The sequence below is a fragment of the Alosa pseudoharengus genome, unplaced genomic scaffold, assembly GCF_046254945.1.
Source record: "Alosa pseudoharengus isolate Yale_2024_CS ecotype anadromous, Long Island Sound unplaced genomic scaffold, YU_APseudo_1.1 YU_APseudo_1.1_scf_21, whole genome shotgun sequence".
In the NCBI taxonomy this organism is placed as follows: Eukaryota; Metazoa; Chordata; class Actinopteri; order Clupeiformes; family Clupeidae; genus Alosa; species Alosa pseudoharengus.
The window spans coordinates 32,292,048-32,311,040 of NW_027468674.1; the positions used below are offsets into that span (position 1 = coordinate 32,292,048).

The 18,993-nt window shown below is 48.4% G+C and overlaps 1 protein-coding gene across 19 annotated transcripts in view; it reads left to right on the forward strand.

Annotated features, from left to right (window-relative positions):
• ebf3a (EBF transcription factor 3a) overlaps positions 1–18,993 on the forward strand; it is a 95,526-nt gene that overhangs the window by 61,859 nt on the left and 14,674 nt on the right. For 12 of the 19 annotated variants that reach the window (XM_076298649.1, XM_076298662.1, XM_076298668.1 and 9 more), the window contains exons 9-10: positions 4,522–4,655; positions 5,484–5,610. In XM_076298649.1, the coding sequence (XP_076154764.1) occupies positions 4,522–4,655; positions 5,484–5,610 (261 nt within the window). The remainder of the gene's footprint in view (positions 1–4,521; positions 4,656–5,483; positions 5,611–18,993) is intronic. The other 7 variants (XM_076298650.1, XM_076298653.1, XM_076298664.1 and 4 more) reach the window with 1 other exon arrangement.

An 18,993-nucleotide genomic window follows, 5' to 3' on the forward strand; every position in this document is an offset into this window, starting at 1 on the left:
TCCAAGTAAAAGTAATTCCCTCTCTCCGCCTCTCTGGGCCCCAGCCATCGTCTTTATTTCAAGGCTGGCGAGAACGCACTTCACATTATTTACAGTTGTTGAATTCCACCTGTGGGCCAAAGAAGTCTTTATGGCTGGAGAAGTCGTGTTAATATCAGTCTCATTCACACTTGGGCACACACACACACACACACACACACACACACACACACACACACACACACACACACACACACATACACAGATGCTTGTGTGTGCACGCACACATCCGCATATGTTCATTCACACACATTCAGATGCATATGTTGGTTCACACAGACACACATGTTTTCACACCATCTTGCGTCCATGTTTTCTGAAACACTTTCTTTTTCCCTCTCTTTCTTTCCCCTCTCTCTCTCTCTCTCTCTCTCTCTCTGTCTCTCTTTCCTTCACTCACACGTATAGATGAACACACACACAAACACACACACACAAACACACAACACACACACACACACACTCACTCACTCACACACACACACACACACACACACACACACACACACACACACACACACACACACACTCACTCACTCACTCACTCACTCACTCACTCACACACACACACACACACACACACACACACACACACACACAGACTTGTTGTTCCCCAGTCCATAAATGACCCCGTCGTCAGCAGTGTGGAGCGCCCTGTGTGTGTCTTCCCTGGGCTGCGCTCAAGGCCTGCGGGCTGGGCTGATTTGCATGCCAAGTGGCTGTAATGCTGTTAGGTTTATGCAATAAAGACAAGCGAATCCAGGCTGCAGGGCTTTAGCGAGCTAAAGGGAACAGATGGGCCTAGAGGAGGTAAAAGGTATAATCCCATCAGCTGCAGTAGCTGCCTACCATCTGGACATCCTAAGCACAATTACAAGACATTTTAGCAGGCAGAACAAAGGAAGTCTTCACCAGGCAAGATGAGACCTGTTTGAGTGTCTCAATATTGTGTGCGGCCGAGGAGGAAGGTGACAAACGCCGGCGCGTTGCCTTGGGATGAGAGCGCTGATTAGAGCTTCACACTGCGCCACGGCCGTGTTCAGTAAATAATACACAAGGGGGGGTGTGGGGTTGGGGGGGAGGTGTGTGTGTGTGTGTGTGTGGGGGGGGGGGGGGGGGGGGGACGTGAGCCCGCCAGCTCTCTCTTGGCTGCTTGTTGACTGTCCACTTGAGGCACACAAAAAAATGAGAGAGGGTTTTTTTTTCGTCCAACAAAGCCAGAGATTCGTCTGGGTGTGACAAGTGATATGGAGATGGAAGAGGAGAGGCACACAGGCATAGTGATGAGAAATATGAAGTCATCGCCCAAACGCCAGCAGGCATGCATTTCAGTGGCCAAGCCAAAAATAACCTCAAATTTCTAGTGAAATCCTCATATCTAATCTTAGATATCTATAAAGTAGTTGTATGTGAAAAACACTGATATATAAGATAAGCTTCAAAAATACTCGTTAAAAGTTATTCTATTTTTTAATGTTGTGTTTATGAAAAGGCACACCCAGACGCTTATCGGCACACTCCCTGCAATTTGGTGAATGACTGACCGAGTGTGGCACTTTTCCAAAATGCTGTTTTTTTATTTACTAAAGTGGGAGTGAAAAGCAGTGCCTAATATGTGACACCCTCCATCTTAGCACAGCCTCCGCTCCCTCTCTCTCTCTCTCTCTCTCTTTCTCTCTCTTTCTGTCTCTCGTTCTCTGTCTCCCTCTTTTCCCTGCGTCTGCTCTCTCCAATTTCCATCATCTGCTTGAGTGCATTGTGCACGTATATCATTAGATCGCTAACACTGTCTGTGTAATTCGGTTCGCCATGCTCCCCATTCAACACATGTTCCCCCCTCTATATGTGCATTGAAAATGTATGCTAATGTGGGCAGCAGGAGGATGGCTGGCGGCCTCTTCATGTCTCTCTCCCTCTCCCTCTCTCTCCCTCTCCCGCTTGCTGTCTCTATCCCTCGCTCGCTGTGGCTGGGGGAGGCATTGCAAATTCCGAGGCAACGTGCGGCGGTCTCAGGCCCCAGCTGCCAGCCGGTCCCTCCTGTGAGCTTTTCTCCATGGCCAGACTCCCCTTCAATACCCTCCCCCCAAACTCACACACACACACGCGCACACGCACACACGCACACACACACACACTCCTTGCCCATTCTCCCTCCCTCCTTCTCACCTACACAAAGTAAATTTGTTTACTGTAATTTTTGGTGAATTATTTGCTATAATTGGCAGAGCTGATGAAGGTCACTCCCTTTGAGCAGCCGTGTCTGTCTTTAGAGAGTTGATCCTTTTTCAAACGCTCTGCCTGCAATTAAGAAAAGCAAATGTCACTCGCAAGCCTCAGAAATGAAAATTTGTATGAACTTATTAGCATGAAGTCAACAGCGCTAGTTAAGGGCAGGCTCCTGGTGCGTGTGTGCTCTGGGGCCTCTGCTGCAGGGGGAGATGCGTGTGGAATGAGCAAATACAACCCCGACTAGTCCAACATTAAAGCAAACAAAGAGAGGTGCCTTGTCTGGAGTGTTCGACACAACAATACCTAATGGTGATTAACTAGGGCTGGCTTTCTGTCTCTCTCTCTCTCTCTCTCTCTCTCTCTCTCTTCTCTCTCTTTCTTGCTCTCTCTCTCTCTCTCTCTTCTCTCTCTTTCTTGCTCTGTCTTTGTCTCTCTCCTTCTCTCTCTCATTCTCTGCTAGGAGTGTGAGACAGAGAAAGGGAAAGAGAGATACAGAAAGAGAAGAAAAGAAAAGAGATAAAGAGAGGGAAAAGAGAGAGATAGTAGGTCAGGGACTGTAAGAAGTCTCAATCTGATTTAGAGATGTTTATCTGATTTAATAATAATAATAATAATAATAATAATAATGATGATGATAATTATAATAATAATAATAGTAGTGGTAGTAGTAATAATATCCCCTGCATTATTTAATAATAAAATAAAAAATGAACAGAAAAGATGAGATGATGATGGTGATCTCAGGCAACATTTAATGGCAGATTCTCAATTATCTTAAAAGGTTTTACAGCTTGGCAAACATGGAAATGTGTCATTTAAATAATTTAGGAGGCCTTAGTGACTCCCCACGTGAAAGCACTGCTCCTTTGTCTTTCGGGAGTCAACAACAGCAGCCCAGTGATGAAAACCAGGAATAAAAAAAGATAGAGCGATAGAACAAGTGAGAGAGGAAGAGAGAGGGGGGGAGAAAAAAAGAACAGTAGCTAATGTAGAGGGAGGAGTGGGGAAATGCATCCCCGTGAAGCTCTTTCCCCCCCAGCGTTGGGAAGTGGAGCAGGAGAATTTAGCTGTAATAGCCCAAGTGAACATCTCCACCATCAGCTCCCTTTGTACAGGAGTCGGCATTCAAAAAACCCATCAAAGGCGTCCAAAGGAGGTCTGTCAACAGAATGTAAAAGCAGTGATGATCAAAGCTGCCAACCGGAGTGCCTCGAACTGGGGGTGGGCTAGGGTGGGCTGGGGTGGTGCTGGGGGGCGTTGCCCTCTGCCCACCACTGGTTGCCACGGTGAGCGCTCTCCTCACGGCTCCTCTGGGGGCAGGTGCTGATGGTGTTTGGAGGAGGAGGAGAAGGCCACTGTAGTGACGTCCACCACAACACCAGAGAGGTCAACAGCGCAGAACAGCACACGCACGTCTGAACAACAGCACTGCCACTGGCAGCTCAGGAGTCTTAAGTCCAAAATGAAAAAAAGGAAAAGAAACGAGCACCTTAACTACTCTCTCTGAACATCTTCATAAAAGAGAAGAAGTCATTACAGGAGAATGAGGCCAAGCGTGTGTGTGTGTGTGTGTGTGTGTGTGTGTGTGTGTGTGTGTGTGTGTGTGTGTGTGTGTGTGTGTGTGTGTGTGTGCTCTAGATGTAAAAAGAGAGGGGAGGGTTTAAGTTTTGAACCAAAGGCGAAGTATGCGGATGAAAAGGCCCGACCCAATTAGCGGCTCGACGAGAAAATCGAAGCTGCGAGGCCCGCGCTCCTCCACCTCGCTCAACGACCTTTGATTGACTCGCCTTAGATCTGTAAAGCAAAGCAGATAAATTGACGTGCCACATGCATGCGCTGCTTAATCATTTGTAATAGCCATATTTGCCCTGACACACAATTTGCTCCATCAAACCATTTTTCTCCAGCCTCGGCTCGGGCCTGTGTGTGTGTGTGTGTGTGTGTGTGTGTGTGTGCGTGTGTGTGTGTGTGTGTGTGTGCAGAGCGGAGAGCCATTTAATGGTTGCTTGAGCCACATGTGTGTGCTGATGAATGGCCCCGCTCTGTGCTCTGTGTTCTGTGTTGTGTTTTGTGTCTCATTTTATTATTTTATTGATTCAGGGTTTTGATTTGTTTTATTGTTGGCTTTTATACTGTCTGTGTGTGTGTGTTTGTCTGAGTGTGTATGTCTGTGTCTGTGTCTGTGTGTGTGTGTGCGCATGAGCAGAAGAGACAAAGGTCCTAAGTTGTCTTTTCTCCCTGCTCTGTCCCAAGCAGCTACCCCGTGCATAAAAGCCATCAGCCCGAGTGAGGGATGGACCACGGGCGGAGCCACCGTCATCATCATCGGTGACAACTTCTTTGACGGCTTGCAGGTGGTCTTCGGCACGATGCTGGTGTGGAGTGAGGTAAGCGGCCAACTCTTCCTCCTCACCTCTGCCACCTCCCTCCCTCGCTCCACTTCATCTCCACAAAACACACACACACACACACACACGAGAATGAAGTTATGGCCGCCAACATCATAATTATTGCAAATGGAATTGAAGACTCAAGTGACGTGTGTGTGTGTGTGTGTGTGTGTGTGTGTCTTCTCCTCACTGGAGAGTGGGTTGATCAAGCTGTCTGACGCTTATTTGCTAGTGGGAGCCTCGGCAAGGCAATCAATGTGAGTTTTGTTTAGTGTTTAATCACAGGAGTAGATAAGGAGCTAGATAAACACACGGCATGTTAAACAGTCTGATATGGAACCCCAAGGCCTCTGGTGGATTTGCAAAGAAACAGTGAGGTCTTGAAAAACAATTGAACAATTAAGGGGTAGAATATCCAGAGAGTGAAAGAGTGAGAGAGAGAGAGAGTGAAAGGTGGAGGGGGGAGAGAAAACAAAACGAATAGTGCAGACATATGGAGGTAATTTTAGAATGAACCATGCCCTCTGGCCTTTCCTGCAGAAAGCCACTGCCAAGGACCATTTACTGACATTCTCTCCCTCTCCTCGAGCTCCCCCCAAGAAAGAGGGAGAGAAGCGGAGAGGGGGATTAAAATGATGAACAAAACGAGTGTGCAGGCTAGGCTGGGATGAGGGGCTAATTTGGGCCTCATTGGTGTAATTGAGTTGAGCTGCCGGGCGCTCCCACAGTGCCCGATGCCCGATGCCCGGACCACAGACCACGGTCTCTCTCTCTCTCTGTGCCCACCCATGTGCCCACTGATGTGCCCTCTCTGTCGCCCTGCAGCTGATCACACCACACGCCATCCGGGTGCAGACCCCACCCCGACACATCCCCGGCGTGGTGGAGGTCACCCTCTCTTACAAGTCCAAGCAGTTCTGCAAAGGGGCGCCGGGCCGGTTTGTCTACACCGGTGAGTACACGACTCGATTCGACCACTCCCCCCCCCCCCCCACACTGTTCTCTCACTCTCCTCTCTCTCTTCCCCTACACTGTTCTCTCACTCTCTTCCCCCCCTACACTGTTCTCTCACTCTCTCCCCACTCTTCCCCCTACACGGTTCTCTCACTTCCCCCCCCCCTACACTGTTCTCTCACTCTCCTCTCTCTCTCCCCCTACACTGTTCTCTCACTCTCCTCTCTCTCTCCCCCTACACTGTTCTCTCACTCTCTGTTCCCTCTGTTCCTTCAGAGGCTTTTATTGTGAAATACGGTTGCTCTCTTTTTTATTTTCTCCCCTTTCTACTCGTTCTCTCCCTCGTTCTCTCGCTCTCGCTCTCTCTCACTGACTGTTTTATTGTCTTCCCTCTCTGGGTCCCTTCATGCTCTGCTAAGTGCCATTGTTCCGTATGTGTGTGTGAGTGTAAGTGTGAGTGTGTGTGTGTGTGTGTGTGTGTGTGTGTGTGTGTGTGTGTGTGAGTGTGTCTGTGTGTGTGTGTGTGTGTGTGTGTGTGTGTGTGTGTGTGTGTGTGTGTGTGTGTGTAGCCCACCCGGTTGTAACCTGGTTGCTCAGCACTGAGGCCTGTGTGTGTGTGTGTGAGAGAGAGAGAGAGAGTGAGCTGGCTGGTCAGAGGTGCTGTGGGGGGTTTCAGGGGGCCCCCTGCTCGGCTCTCTCTGTGTGCAACCTTATCCTCCCCCCATCTGAGTGGCTGAGGGGGGCACTGCCAAGCCCCCGCTAATCTCCTGCCATTACAACACATCACATGGCCCAGCTCACTGCGCACTGCTCCCACCTCACACTCACTCCACTGGCACCGGCCAATACCCTGTGAGATACACAGGATGACCTAATGTAGAGGTTAGAGTGTGTGTGTGTCTGTGTGTGTGTGCGTCTGTGTGTGTGTGTGTGAGTGAGAGAGAGTGAGTAAGTGTGTTTACTGTGTGCGTGTGTGTGAGGTCAACTGCCATATGTGTGTGAGGGTGTGAGTCTGATTATATTTGCGCTTGTATGGATCAGGCTGGGGTCTTGCAGAGTGGCCCTGTGTGTGTATGTGTGTGTGTGTGTGTGTGTGTGTAGGGGTGGGGTGGGGGGGTTAAGGCTAATCTTGCGTGGCTCACAGCCGATAGCGGGGCAGTCTGGGGCCCTGTCTGTCTGACCTGGAAGCTTCCGCCTGATCCCGCATTGACGAGGACAATGAGATAATCATCAGGAATTACTTTCACTCCTTGAAAAGTGAGACCCACCCCTCACCCCCCACCCCAACTCTGCCACACACACAAATACCCCCTCCCCCCAATCTAGCCCCCTTACCCCCACACACACACCCCTAGCCATGGAAATGGCATGGTCCTGTGTGTCCTGGGAGGGCCCCTCTTCCCTTGGGCAGCTGTTTCCTATCACGGCCCCACCAAGCCTGTAGTCTGGCACGGCACTCTCACATTTAACCTCCCCGGCAGGAGGGGGGCAGAGGCCAACAAGGCAGCCAGATAATGAAACCGGAGTGCAGTGCGTTGTGTAAAGTCGGGGGACGGAATATAAGTTAAGACATTAATGGTCACTATATGGCCCAATAAAAGTGCCAGATCTCGCAAGAAGGGCCTCAACACACACACACACACACACACACACACACACACACACACACACACACACACACACACACACACACACACACACACACACAAAGGGAATTGTTGTGTTTCTGTGCCAAGTACACGGCAACCCACCCCCCACCCCAATCCACCCAGTAGTTGGGTTGCTCGGGTTGTTTTGATGTTTGTTTGTCTTCTTCACTGATCCCTGATCCTGCTCATCAGGATGGAGATATAATTACTTTGCCAGAGATTTGGAGACTTAGCTAATTATCCCGCCGAATTAAAAGAGGGAGTCGTAACCGACACAATGTGCGCCCCTCATGCAGTCCACCCAATCCCCACTGCGGCTCACCTCAGTTAAAGGGGTCAGACCAGATTGAAAGGGTGAAAAAAAGTCTTCTCAGGCGACGGATGAAGCTATCAGAGTACAGGGGAGGGAGAGCAGTTTCACAAGCAGTTGTTTCTTTTGAGTTAATTTACAGTCGCACTAACTTTGTACATATGAAGAAATTAATAAATATAAAAACAACTCAGTGAAATATGATGATTATAATGTTCTCTCATACACAGACTAATATTGACGTGATGGGAGTTGTAATTGGTTTAATTTTCATTATTGCTTTGGCCAGAGGTGTGTATTAGCTGCATGTGTGTTTATTTGATCCCTCCGTATTTGAAAGGCTTTGGCAGAAAGAAAAATAATCATGTATTTATTTTTAAACAGTCGTAAGCCCTATCGATTGTAGCAAATTGCTGAATTTACGCTTGTAATTAGTTCATAAACAGCCACTTTGAACTGGAAATGCAAGAAAGTCTCTGTAGTTTTGGCATGATACGCCTTTTTTACCAAGCGTATGTTGTTTAATAGCCGCCCATTTAACAAAGAAATTGGAGGAAATGTTACTTAAAGAGGCTTTCATGCTCGGCCTGCTGTGGGCCAGTCATTCAGCCCTGTTTGGACTCTCCGCGCTGACCACCCGAGCTGCGCTCGAGACACACCCTCTCCTGCTCAATTAAACGCATTATCACAAATTATGAGTAAACAGAGGAATAAACAGCACAGCCAAGTCCATGCTAATCACCACTGCAGTTAGGGAGAAAGGCCTTTTTCACTGTTCCTTGTGCAGAATACGCTCGGAGGAGGAAATGGGCTGGATGTAATGCAACGTATAATACCAATTGTTGTCACATTGACTCAAGTTGGGAAAAGAATTGCGCTCGCCAATTAACAGGATATGTCAGTTCGCCACATGTGGTTGTGATTGCTAGTCTGTTAACACAGAAAAACAAACAAATGACTAAACAGGCAAAACTTTTGTGGCCTGGAAGGGTGGGGGGGTGGGTGTGTGTCACTTTGAGAGTGGAGTCGTGGCACGGAGGTGTGTGTGTGTGTGTGTTTCAGCGGTCCTCTGTGTGCACTCAGATGTGGCACTGTCAAAGGCATTGGCGCGCCAGTCCAAGAGTCGATAATTCTTCTCCATCACGGCCAACACAAACCGGCTGTCGTAGAGGTCAGCGCTCTTTAAACAAATTACTTGTGCTCGGGCTGAAAATGGCACTTAATTGCCTCCCACGCACCTCACTGCCCGAGCGGCCGGCCGGCCTGCCCAGCGCTTTAGCAGGTCAAGAGCAGGACGTGGATGTGGGCCTTTTTTTACACTGAGGCAGGGCCAAGATGAGAGAACACTCCAAAACAGACTGCCTTTTTAGAGCTCTGCTATCAGAATGAGGTCAAGCAAACATGAAGCAGCATGTATAGATCTCACCTGATGCCCTGTTCTCATCACACATGTACACACACATACTATATAAACACATGCCCACATATGCCCATCACACTGTTATTTAATAAGTCTTAGTCTTATTAGCCTCCATAGCCTTGGCCTCAGTATAAGGCTATTTATAGTACTGGTCCTTTAAAAAAGGAGAGAGAAAGAGGAAAAAAGTCAGAAAATGGCTGCAGCCCTTTATTGGACTCGCTGCTGCCTGTTCTACTTTTGTCCCTGTCTTTGTACCCTTTGAAGATCGCCATGTTCCTGCATTTTTTTCCCCCTACCCACTCTTCAACCTTGTTTGTTCCAACACATCTTTTGTTAGCGCAAGGCCATTTGTGCGCCGTCTGATACCTGTATCGGTTATCCATTGATCAGGCCTGGAGCTGGAACAGGCTGTCAGGAGGGTCCTAAAAAAATCAAAGAGGGACAGGCATGTTTGTCCTCTTGCCAATACTACTCACTCTAATAAGTCCTCCAAAGCTGATCAGGCAATTTTAAAAGGCCTCCAGATGTTACCTTTAAACCTCTCTATTGGATTTGACAGAGACATGTTCAGCACTCTCACTCGCTCTCTTTCTTTCTCTCCATCTCTCTCTCATGCTTTCTTTCTCCCTTTCCTTCTTTCTCTCCCGCTTCCAAAATCCACCCACTTCTGTGACTTGAAAGTAAACAAGAGCATCTTGCAAAACAAATGCCCGTGACAATTTGAGGCCAAGGAATTTGCTTTATGATGTCTATGGCCAGGCATGTAGGCAGCCCCCTCTCCTGCTGGTCACCGGGACACAAGTAATGAGAAAGATGAAGGGGTTATTTTGAAAGAAAGTATGAAAAAAAAGAAGAAATGTCAGAATATAATAATCCAAAAGCATTTGACTTGTGTCGCGGGCGTCTTAATAGAGCCCTTAACAGCACATTGGCTGTGGAGTAGTCTCACAAACGCCTCTGAACTATGACAGGCCTCATAAATAAAGTTTGGCATTGGCCTCTAATTGCATCAAAGCTATTGCTCTCTATTTAGGCATGGTCACTGACGCTTCGGCCTTTATGCCTCGCTGGAGGCCAAGCTGGGAGGAAGGAGGTTGGGGGGGGGGTGTTGCTGGAAAGAGGGTTGGAGTGAGACGTGTTGTCGGGGGCGATCACACCAGCCAGGCTATTTGTCCTAATCAGTGACACCCATTTACCAGAATTGCCTAAAATGAACTATACCTCATACAGAAATCACACATTTACAGACCACCATTTATCACCTGGAAATTGAGGGCCAGTAAACTTTTCCCTTCCTCCGATGGGATTGTAGACATGCATCAAAATGTTAAAAAATGATTGGCGAGGGAGAGCTGTCATACATTTATCAGAGGGAGGGAACATTATTTGCTAATTTCCCAACCTGGGCCCTGACAGGGTGCTTCATCTTTAGACCCATGGTGACCGGCTCGGCCCTTTTTGTTATTAGTACAAGTCAAGCGTTTTTTTCTTTCCCCTCACTCGCTCTTTCACTCCCCCCCCCCCCTCTCGTTTTTTTTTTTTTGTCGGACGGCTCTAACAAGAGCCATTTGTCTATCACGCGGCGGCACCTCTCTCCATTCCGCCGTGGAAGGACTCTGACCACAGCCCCTCTCTCTCTCCGCCAGCTCTCCACGGGACCGCTGCCTGCCCACTTGCGCTGGGCTGCCGATTGGCCAGAGGCCTGATAAATCACAAAGTTCCCTTGTCAAGGTGAAGGTATCGACTCCGCTGCACCAGAACTGACAAAACGAACAGCCGAGGAGACAACTATTCATCATCCAAAAAAAGGACAAAGGGGTCATCCTCCAAAAAGCACTCACACTTCACCGGACTGCAGCCCGAGACACAAAGTGTTAAAGAGATCCGTCCGGCGCTGACATGCCGCACGGGCACAGGAGATGAAGGGGAAAAAATAAAATAAGCTTCATTAGACTAATTACTGACATTTAAAAGCTATTAACCTCCGGCGTATGTGTTAAAAATGGTATTGAGCTGGGCTTACATAATGTCCAGTACATCAACCCTACTTTGGGAAGCTGTCATCCACCGCCCCCACCCCCCTCCACCTCCTCTCACAGGCAGACTGGCTCTTCTTTTAGATCTGATGGAGGGTCTAGCCCACTGAACAATTAGCCAGGGCAGTTGGCAAACATAGCTCTGCCTGAAAAAAAGAAGACTGCAGAGTTATGGATGGACAGAAGAAGAGAGAAAGAATGAGACCAAGAGCCTGAAGGGGGGGAGAGGGAGTGAGCGGAAATAGACGAGTGTTTTTTTAACGGTAAACAACAACACCGCACATGAAACGGCCTATCGGCACTCATCTGCCGGCGGTTTTTCCAGGAGGCAATCGGCACCATCAGATGGCCTGTCCCACCCTAAGGCGGAGGCTGCCCCTCTGATGTGGGTCTATCTGATAGAGCCACTCCTCAGCCACCCAGCCCAGCCCAGCCCAGCCCAACCCAGCCCAACCCAGCACAGCGCCACCTCCGCAATCGCATCCAGCTCCTGCATTTGCACTACACTCCCCCACTAGAAGGAAGGGGGGGAGGCAAGAAAAGGAAAAAGAAAAGAAAAGACAAGAAAATTGTGGCAACCACACTCGCTGGCGCTGGTCCGCCTTGCAAAAACAGAGTTGTTTTGAATGCAATCCAGTAGTTGTCAAGAGTGAACGTGCTGGCTGGCTACTGCGCCCCCCCCCCCCACCACCCCCGACTCTTTCCCCTTCTAAAGAAGACAATGAGCTGTCCCGGTGGCAGCCTCCACTTGTCACTCCCCAGCGCCATTATTTAGTGCCTGGCCAGTGGTGGCCGCATGGTGCTGTGTGGCAGGGGGAGCAGTAGGGCCGTGGCGGCAGGCTGCGACCTGGTCATGGAGGCGTCTGCGTGGACATGCTCGGGGTGGAGGCGTCTGCGCGGACATGCTCGGGGTGGAGGTGCGCTGCGTGGACATGCTCGGGGTGGAGGCGTCTGCGTGGACATGCTCGGGGTGGAGGTGCGCTGCACTACTGCGGCTCTGAGATGGGGGAAGAGGCTCCAGTGTCAAGGCTACCGTGGAAACGCTCTTTGTCTCCTAATTAGATGGCTGGGGCTGACACGCTCACCTCTCTGTCAGGCTGCGTGTGTGTGTGTGTGTGCCCGTGTGTGTGTGTGTCCCCGTGTGTGTGTGGGAGAGAAGTGTCATTATGGGACGGCATGTGATTATGAACTGACCTATGAAATCTGAGGCTGTAATTGAAACAAGTGGCAGCAATTGAGCATGTACTTCCATTTTTTCCCTCTGCCACCCATTTTATTCGCTGCTCTGCCCACTCCCCCACTTCCCCTCGTCTCTGCTTCAGTCCTTTCCCAGAGTATAGTGTTTATTGCCACAGCTCCACTTGAGAAACCCGAGAGAGGGTAGAGCAACTTCTTTTTGCAACAGAAAAGGGCCATGTTATTAGGTTATAATTGCCTCATCTCGTGGCTATTTTAGTGTGTGTGTGTGTGTGTGTGCGCGCGCGTGTGTGTGTGTGTGTGTGTGTGTGTGTGTTTAAACGTTTCTTTAAATAGGTTGTCCTTACTAAGTCAGGGACATTAGTCCTTGTGGAGCACAGCGAACAGAAGGCTGATAGATGGCTTTGGCCTGCACCACTTCACCAGTCCTGCCATTTCACCACTGGCTTCTGTGATTGAAATTCATCACTAAATTTATTGAGAAATTAATGAGAAAAGCTACAAAGTATTGACGTCGAGAGGAAAACACAACTCATCTTGAATGAGGAGAAAAACGTAGCAATAATTTAGCTGCCATTGATTTTTGCCCTGTCCATGTATTGATCTTCATTTTACAATATTAATTTGCACCTGCGATCGGCTGCGAAGGGAACCAATTTGATTTGATATCAGCCAGCTGTTAGGAGTGCTAGCAGGGGCTAGCTCCTGTGTGGTAGTGGCTCTGAGGCAAGCCTGACCACAGTGGGCTCCTCGGGGAAGGATCGGAGGCAGTGGGGGGAGGTGGGCTTTTTTAGTCTGCCTTGTTACAGAAATAGACTTGAATTTCTGTCAGAAATAAAATATGAACGTGCAAGCTCTTGCTGAGCGAGTGTCCATCACTCCGGCCCTGTTGGCAACACTTTATCTGTGGCAGGAACAATCTCCCGTCTGGAATTCAAACCGCCTTCTCATCATCATGCCTGTATCGGTTCAAAGTTCATGAAATTTCTATGAGCATTGATCTGTCACCATTGATTTTTTTCCCCACCGCAGATCTTTGAAATTTTAATTTCCGGGGTATCTGAATTTCTTTGAGATGAAATGGCTTCCTAGGAGACAGCTGGCAATAAAATGAAGAAGTTAGTACCATGTCGAAGGGTACATTCGCTCACAAGAGCTCGAGCCCTTGAAACACATCTCTAAACTTCAGAAAAACCTTTTTATTTTCTCTTTTTTCCCGGGGTATAAATTCAAAGGACAGTAATGGGACAAAATCATTTAGCCAGCAGCTAATTTCATCCATTTCTTTCCCCCGCTGTCTTCTTGTTCCCTTCATGTAATGCTGCAGGTACCCTTTTATCACCTTGAAAAGCTATCTGTGAAAGCACCAGGCGGTCAGGTACCTCTAAGAGCAAAATCATTTCATCTCAGTGGTCTTTATCACCTGGTCAGGTTCACCTAGTTACCCATCACAGGGGCATTTAATAACTTCAAGGTGATATAATTGCTATTGACATTTCCCTCCTCAGGTTCGGCTGGTTAATGTGTTAAGGACTTGTCAGCAAATAGCACTTTGTCACTGAAATCACCAACACCCTCTAGAGGAATGTTTCTGTATTGAACAATTTGATTCCACTTTATTTAATTTTTACACCTTACAAGCAGTAGTGGTTCCATCCACTGTGTCGCCTCCTTGGCACAGGGTGTGTGTGTGTGTGTGTGTCTGTGTGTGTGTGCGCGCGCATAGAGGGGGATGCCAGCAGCCCCTGTATTTGTCTTTTGCTTACGTTTTGTTCTCCTCTGTCCCGTCCTCTCCAGAGCAGTCCTACGTCTCAGTTGGGCTTGACAATAACAAATGCCCCTCTGCTTGGCACGGATTATATTTCAGGCCTGCTCAAAGAAATTGTAATTATGATGGTGGTCTGTTTTTCGGTGAAGGAGACTAACTGAATTATTACAAACGCATGATTGGGAAGTTGCAGGAAGATGATCATTATTTAAATGAAAATGGAACTCATTTATAGACGAATCCAGCAGCTGGCAAGGGGAACCAAATGAATCTCTTCCTGTTTTTATTATGGCAGTCAGGCTTTTTCTGTCAGGAGGAAAAATTGGACTAAATTGAACCAGCCCCCTTGGTTTCCCCTCTTTCCTCCTTCGCTCCCTCCCTCCATCGTTCTCACTCCTTTTCAGTGCCCCCCCACCCCCACCCCTTTTTCTGCAGCAGCTGAAACAATGGCTTGTCGGTGTTAAAAGACACTTCCCGTCCATGTTTTTGTGTGTGCACAGAAACGGCCATGGCAAACGAGAAGTGTCCTCTTGTTTTTTTAATGGCCTCGCCTCTCCCCAGAGGACTTTTTTCTTCTCTTTCTTTCTTTCTTTCTTTCTTTATCTCTCCCCTTTCTGTCTCTTTCTCAGTAGTCTCACTTATCCGCACAGGACCGTCCCAGTCTCTATTTGCCACCGAAACTAAATAAAGTTTTCACTGTTCTCTTTCTCCTCCTTTTCTCTCTCAATCAACCCCCCCCCCCCTTGCTCCTTGATTTGTGTTTGGAGGAGAAAAAAGCATGGGAGGGGGGGGGGGGCAACCCTTGATAGCGTAGGTGGAGCACTGATAAGCTCCAAGCAGTTAAGTATAATTAGACAAAGTAATAGCAAGCAGCCGTAATAAAGCTAGCTATTATCTCACTCAGAGATACAGACTTATCATAATGACCAGTAATGGTAGTGTGGAATGTTGGCACGGCCTGCTAATTCTGTGTGTGTGTGTATGTATGTGTATTTTCTTTTCTTTCGATTTTTTTCCTCAACACGCCCCCCTCCACCTCCCTCCCTCCCTCCACCCCAAACATTAAAGTGTGTGTGTGCATTTGCAGGGGCGTGTAGTTCCTCGCAGTATTTTACCCTCCATTTTAGCATCCTCAAACCCAATTATCGCCCTCTGCCTCTTTCCGAGTGCCAGGCTCTGGCTGGGGCTGAGGCTGAGGCTCTGTGTGTGGCAAGCGCCGAGACACCGGCACCTTTTGACATGGGCCCGACGTCGGCACTCAGCCGGCTCCCCCTCGCGAGGTGTCAGATTGGGGCACATGATGGTCTTTTAGACTCCCCCTCAGTGGAGGAAATGGATGGAAGCAAATGAGTCTTGGGCGAGGAATACATTAATGGCGTGCGCAGTGCAGCGCGCGGGAGGAAAAAGCTGACAAAGTGTGTTAAGTCATCAGAATCGGTGCAGGGAAGAGCATGTCACACGCCTGTCCTGTCTCACGTGCTCCCCGCAAAAAAAGAATTGTGACTTTTTGAGATTTTCTTGCGAAGGTTCCTGCCACACCCATATATTAGCTAGGAAAGGAATTAACATTCCTGTCTTTCCCCCCACATATGAAAACCTATAAAATATTATAGTTGTTTATCATATACTTGGCAGATTCCAACGTGGATTCAAAAAAGCTCATTATGAGTTCAGCTGTTTAAAACCACTTCTTCCTAGTTGACTGCTATCATCATGGCAAGCCTCTCTTGTTGTGAAATAAAAGCTTGTCACTGCCAACCATCTTGTACTGTATAGAGTGTCAGCTTTGAAGAATGACAATGTAGGATCTGTGAGAACAAGGTCAAAGCATCCATCTTGACACACATGAGGAAGCAGACACACACACACGCACACACACACACACACACACGCTCCCCGCACCTCCCACACACACACACATGAACATCTACATCTAGTTCTCTCACCCACTCACCTTCACTCTTTGTCAAACATACACACACACACCAGCACACACCAGCACACACGCCTGTGCCACCACACTTACTCACACATGTGCCTCTGTAGGTACTGCGCACACACACATACAAATACACCAACCTCAACATGTTTTAGGCATCTGATCATTCCCATGCATCCTCCATTCTAAATGAGGTGTGGCAAGAGTAACTAGACATAATGACCCCAGAGCTGCTCTCCTCACTTCAGCTTGAGATTTGTCAGCCTGCAGGGACCGGTGACTTCTCCACTTTTCTTTGTTTTTTCTTCTCTCTCTCCCTCTCTCCCTCCCTCCCTCCCTCCCTCCCCCTCTCTCTCTCTCTCTCTCTCTCTCTCTCTCTCTCTCTCCCTCTCTCCATCTCTCTTGCTTTCTGTTCTCCCTTTCCTGTCATTTATGGTGCAGGATGAAGCGAAAGCATGCTAGCTCATTAGCAAGCACATTTCCCCCTTTATGAAAGGCCTACATAATTCATCACAGTCCTTCGGAGAGAGATGCACTTAATTTGATTTCACATGCACACACACACACACACACACACACACACACACACACACACACACACTTGTACACACATACACATAGAGACAGACGCGCGGTTCTGCTGGAAGGCTGTGCTTCATGGTGTGGAACCACTCTGGACACAGGATAAAACAAACAAACAGAAACGCATGACGAATGACGTCCCAAACAAAACAGCCGGACGCGGACAGATGCCAGGCCTCCAAACATGAGGAGAGACATATTACCATAACACACAGACATACGACATGCGCACACACACACACACACACACACACACACACACACACACACAGGCACTCAAACATGCACACATTCCCCCTCCATCTCTTTTCTTTGTTGCCCTGAAGCACTTGCTGGATTGTAGTCTGGCGACCAGTTCAGAGTGGTCTCCCTCTCTAATTATCCATGAGGTCAGTAAGCAAAATTGGGAAGAAGCCGGGGATCAATACAAATTATCCCTGAGCAAACCGGTGCTGACAGTTTGAATTGCAGCATATGTTTACCCAAAATCGGGCAATTTATCTTAATATCAGCAAAGTAATGCGCGGCAGGTGAAAGGTCAGACAATCTCTCCACCTCATAATTAGGCGCTTCTAAAACAGGAAAGTGGTATTGATTAGCCGGGGGCCGGGGCCAGGAGGAAGGCTCAGACAGGGCCCAGCGCAGGGGCCACGAGGAAGTGCCAGCAGCCACTACCCGCTTCCACGGGAGCCCTGGAATTCCAGGATTTATGTGCTCTCGTTCTGTGTGTGTGTGTGTGTGTGTGTGCGTGTGCGTGTGAGCAAGACTGAGATTGAGGGAGGGAGGTGAGAAGGGGAGACTGCATGTGTACTGAGTGTGTATTTATGTGTGTGTGTGTGTGTGTGTGTGTGTGTGTGTGTGTGTGTGTTGGAAGGGTTTTATGTTTCTGTCCATACGGTAGGGTAATAGAGATAGAGAGAAAAGGGGAAAGGAGGGGTGAATCTCTCTCTCTCTCTCTCTCTCTCTCTCTCTCTCTCTCTCTCCCTCTTTGTGTGTGTGTTTGCGTCCCAGGCTGAGAGCAGGGCAGGGCAGGGCTGGGTGGGTGTGTAGGTGGGTGGGGTATGGGGGACTCTGGGTGGATTTAGACTGTTATTACTCAATCTGTTGTGCATATTTCCCAGCTGCTAGTGGAAAGAAAAGGAGATAGGCACAGCCAGGCAGGGAGAGTGGCGTCACTTACTCCTGTGTCAACCCCCGACACTCCCCCTCATATCATCTCAGAATTATCCTCTCAAAGGGCTTTTCTTCCTTTACACTCCTCTCTCTCTCTCCCTCTCTCTCTCCCTCTCTCTTTCTCTCTCTCCCTCCCTATGTCTCTCTCATTCTCTCTCTCTCAACCCAGCCTCCCACCCCCTCTTTCTCCTCTCAAGCACTTGTCACTGCTCCCCCTAATACAAAGAGATTGGCAATTTCATTGTAATTCCTGAATGCAAATATGTTGGCACTTTGAATGTTCACAGACATTAGCGGCGATGGCGAGTCAAAAGGGCTGCGTTCCTACATGGACCACTGCCATGCTGGCCGTGCAAATGCAATTAGGCTAAATGATAAAAAGTGATGGAGACCTCACACTGCCGTTCGAACGTGATAATCTTCAAAAGAACCAGAGTGGTGACACAAGAAAAAGAAAAAAAGAAAAAGAAAAGAAAGAGAGGGTCTGTAACGTGCGCTTCCTCCGAATGATGGCACGAGATTTATAAAGTGCGAGCACTAAGTCTCATTTCTCCATTCATTAGGGCCGTTATTAGCCGTAGAGGGAGCATTGGGCTTGTGACAGACGGTGCTGGTGTGTCTTTGTACTGCAAGTGAGGGAGTCCTGCTATCAGAAGTCTGGAGTGTACGCTCGGTGCTAATGAAGGTTTCTGTGACCTCCTTTCGCACATTAGCATGAAATCAATAGCCGATGAGCATTTATCTCGCTCTGACCGAGTTCCATCAGGCAAAATTTATCAAGCCAGAGGCCTTTTAATGATCAGCCTCTCGCTAACAGATGAGAAAGCAACATGTTGCTCCTCAGCCTGGGAGTGGGCAAGTGTGTGTGTGTGTGTGTTTGTTTATGTGTATGATGTGCGTGGGGGTTATTTATTTGTGTGGTCATGTGTGTGTGCGTGTGTGCATGTGTCTCAAAGGCACCTTCTTATCTTCCCAATAACCCCTCTATACCTAAGGACCTGGAAGAGACTACCTCATCTACCCCTCTCACAGACACATACTCTCTCTCACACACCCACACACACACACACACACACACACACACACACACACACACACACACACACACACTCTTACATTCCCAATGCTCCACATTGCGCCACCTGACACATTTGTGTAGGCCCAGGCCACAGACATGACAAATTGTCCCAAAAGACAATGGTGACAGGCTGAGATGATTAATGTGCTGATTATGAAGTGGTTTTACACATAGAGAATTTACATCACAGAGTCGGTGCAAAAAAGCAACGGCCGTCTGTCCACCTTTA